Source organism: Pseudomyrmex gracilis, unplaced genomic scaffold (assembly GCF_002006095.1).
Source record: "Pseudomyrmex gracilis isolate BER0280 unplaced genomic scaffold, ASM200609v1 scaffold_237, whole genome shotgun sequence".
Taxonomy (NCBI): domain Eukaryota; kingdom Metazoa; phylum Arthropoda; class Insecta; order Hymenoptera; family Formicidae; genus Pseudomyrmex; species Pseudomyrmex gracilis.
Window position 1 is genome coordinate 201,336 of NW_018020821.1, and position 2,535 is coordinate 203,870.

Genomic DNA, 2,535 nt, shown 5'->3' on the forward strand with positions numbered 1-2,535 from the left:
TCGTTGTAGAAAAACAAACATAAATTTTCATAGACGACAAGTACGACGAAAGTACGTAGTATAACTTTTGTCATCCAGTAATAACATAACTCTTCTTTCATAGACACTTATTATTGTCTATGGCCAAACTAATATTTATTTTGAGTATTAAAATCACTGTTATAGAAAGCTTTTGCTACTCAAAATAAATAAATAAATATTTTAGCCACATCAGTAATAAATTCCTATAAGGATCGTGTATAAAATATTATGTAAAATGTAATAAAATGAAGTTTCAGGTGCAAAATATTAATGTGCAACTTTGTGAAAAATACTTTATTTAATTGCACAAATCTCCTACTTACAAAAAGAATTAAGAAAAATATTAAATGTTTTTTCTTTATTTGTTGTTATTACACACAAGTATATTTACGTATCATGTAAATACATACTTAACTATATCTATTTTTGTCACATAGCAATTTACTTGTCTATGAGATTCAGCTTTGTATTTCTGCATTAAATTCGTATATACAGGATGTCTGGCAACGAATAACAAAAAGCTACACAAAGCGTAAAATTAGATTGAGTCAATCTAAACAGAAAAATTATTTATTACTTTGCAAAATTTGCAATAGTTATTGAGATATTAATTAATAAATGTGAGAAAATAAGCGTGTGGGAAGCGATAAACCGGACTTATGAACGTGTATGATTATCAGTTGTAAAGAAAAGTGACTTACCTCATGCAATATTCTACAATTGAAAATCATGATTACACACCTACAGAATCCGGATCATTGCGTTCCACGCGATTATTTAAACGTTACATAGAGGTCTGGTTCATATACTCATCGGTTTAATTTTATACTTATCCTGATGTAAATAGATAGATAAATAATTAGGTTTTTGATAATATGCAATTTTTGTAATAGAGATAATTGTAATATATATCATAAATAATTAAAGAAAAATATATATTTAAGAAGAACAGATAAATGTTCTTGTTTGAACGAGCTTTGTAAAATAAGATGAGGAAATTAAATCGCATGTTCTTTATGTGTATTGCACTATTAGTGGCTTTATGTCGTTGCATGAGCTTTAACACCTTAGCTATGTTTATTATATTACTAAATATATATATATATACGTATATTATTTAAAGAATATAAATTTTAAAAAACACCATTAAATTATAATAAACAACAAAGTATTATTACAACATTTTAATTATATGTATATAAAATTACATAATATAATATATACAAATAAACATTTGTTTTTAAATGCGCTGTATATTTTTAAATTTAATAAATAATAATTAATGACAAACTACACATAACACTGATTATGTGATTATATTATATTTTTCTCTCTTTTTTCCCGGTAAAAAATTTTTCATATATACTTATACACAAATTAGAATTATTATATCTAATTATCCAAATTTATATGCCGAATATGTCCATACAATTTTATACATGGAAAATTTTTTACCGGATTACTAACAAATTTTTAGAAAAAAAAACATATCAAAGCAAGTTTAAAAAAACAACGTTATTGAAACTTATTAAATACTTCCATTCTCAACTATTTCAGATAGATTTAATACGATCCAAGGAAAGCATCAGTCCCTTAAAAGCAAATGGTACCTCAGCCGAAACTTCCGTTTAACAAGAAGATAGTAGAAATAAACATGTCGATGTAATTATAAGTTTCTTTAAGTGATCATTTCAAAATCATTATTTATACTGTCTTTTTTATAATTTTTTTAAATTTTTATTTTGTCATACATTATTTAATTTCATTGACATTTCCATCTTTGTTATCAACGTAATGTTTATTTTTTATCTATTTTATTATTTCTTATCTATTGTGTCTATTGTTTTTATCTATTTTTAATTGGATTCTATTTATATTTATTTAATATAAACAATTTATTTGTCTTATTCAACAATTTATATATATTCAACTGTAAATGAGATTTGCTGTGCACAGCCATGTTTGTATACATATATAGAACCAATTTAATAAAATTCGTCAATAATTCGCGAAAAATAACATTATAAGAAAATCTCGACCTGCATTAGATTCATGTAAAATCAACATGTTATTTATATTTAAATGATTATGCAATAAAAATTTTTCTGTGTGAATATTATATATAAGTTGTATAAAAAACAATTGATGATAAAATGCATTAAAAACGATGAAGATGTACGTGTACATGTAGTTATATGAGTTTTACTGACGACAACAAGAATACGACAAACAAAATGTGGTAAAATTTGAAAACTTTCTAATGTCTACAGTTTTTAGACAATGAACTTTGAATCGGTAAGATCAATATGATTTGTGAATTAGTTATAATAACAAGTATTTTAAAAACGCACATTTTTCTAAATCAAAATTGACTTCTAATTCTAAATTAAGCATTCTGATGATTTATTGTGTCAATTTTTGATTTATATAAATATAAATTATAGATACGTATAGAAAAATGAATGAGAATATCATGTTGTTGTGTACTAATATATAACATATGACTGCATGTAG

At 23.9% G+C, this 2,535-nt stretch overlaps 1 protein-coding gene across 15 annotated transcripts in view; it reads left to right on the plus strand.

Moving 5' to 3' along the window:
* Positions 1-1,860, plus strand: part of LOC109859100 (sodium bicarbonate cotransporter 3) — a 40,966-nt gene extending 39,106 nt beyond the window's left edge. For 7 of the 15 annotated variants that reach the window (XM_020437001.1, XM_020437003.1, XM_020437000.1 and 4 more), the window contains one exon: positions 1,579-1,860. In XM_020437001.1, coding sequence (XP_020292590.1) covers positions 1,579-1,653 — 75 coding nt within the window. In that variant the 3' untranslated portion in view covers positions 1,654-1,860. The remainder of the gene's footprint in view (positions 1-1,578) is intronic. The other 8 variants (XM_020437009.1, XM_020437012.1, XM_020437006.1 and 5 more) reach the window with 3 other exon arrangements.
* Positions 1,861-2,535: the final 675 nt, after the last annotated feature.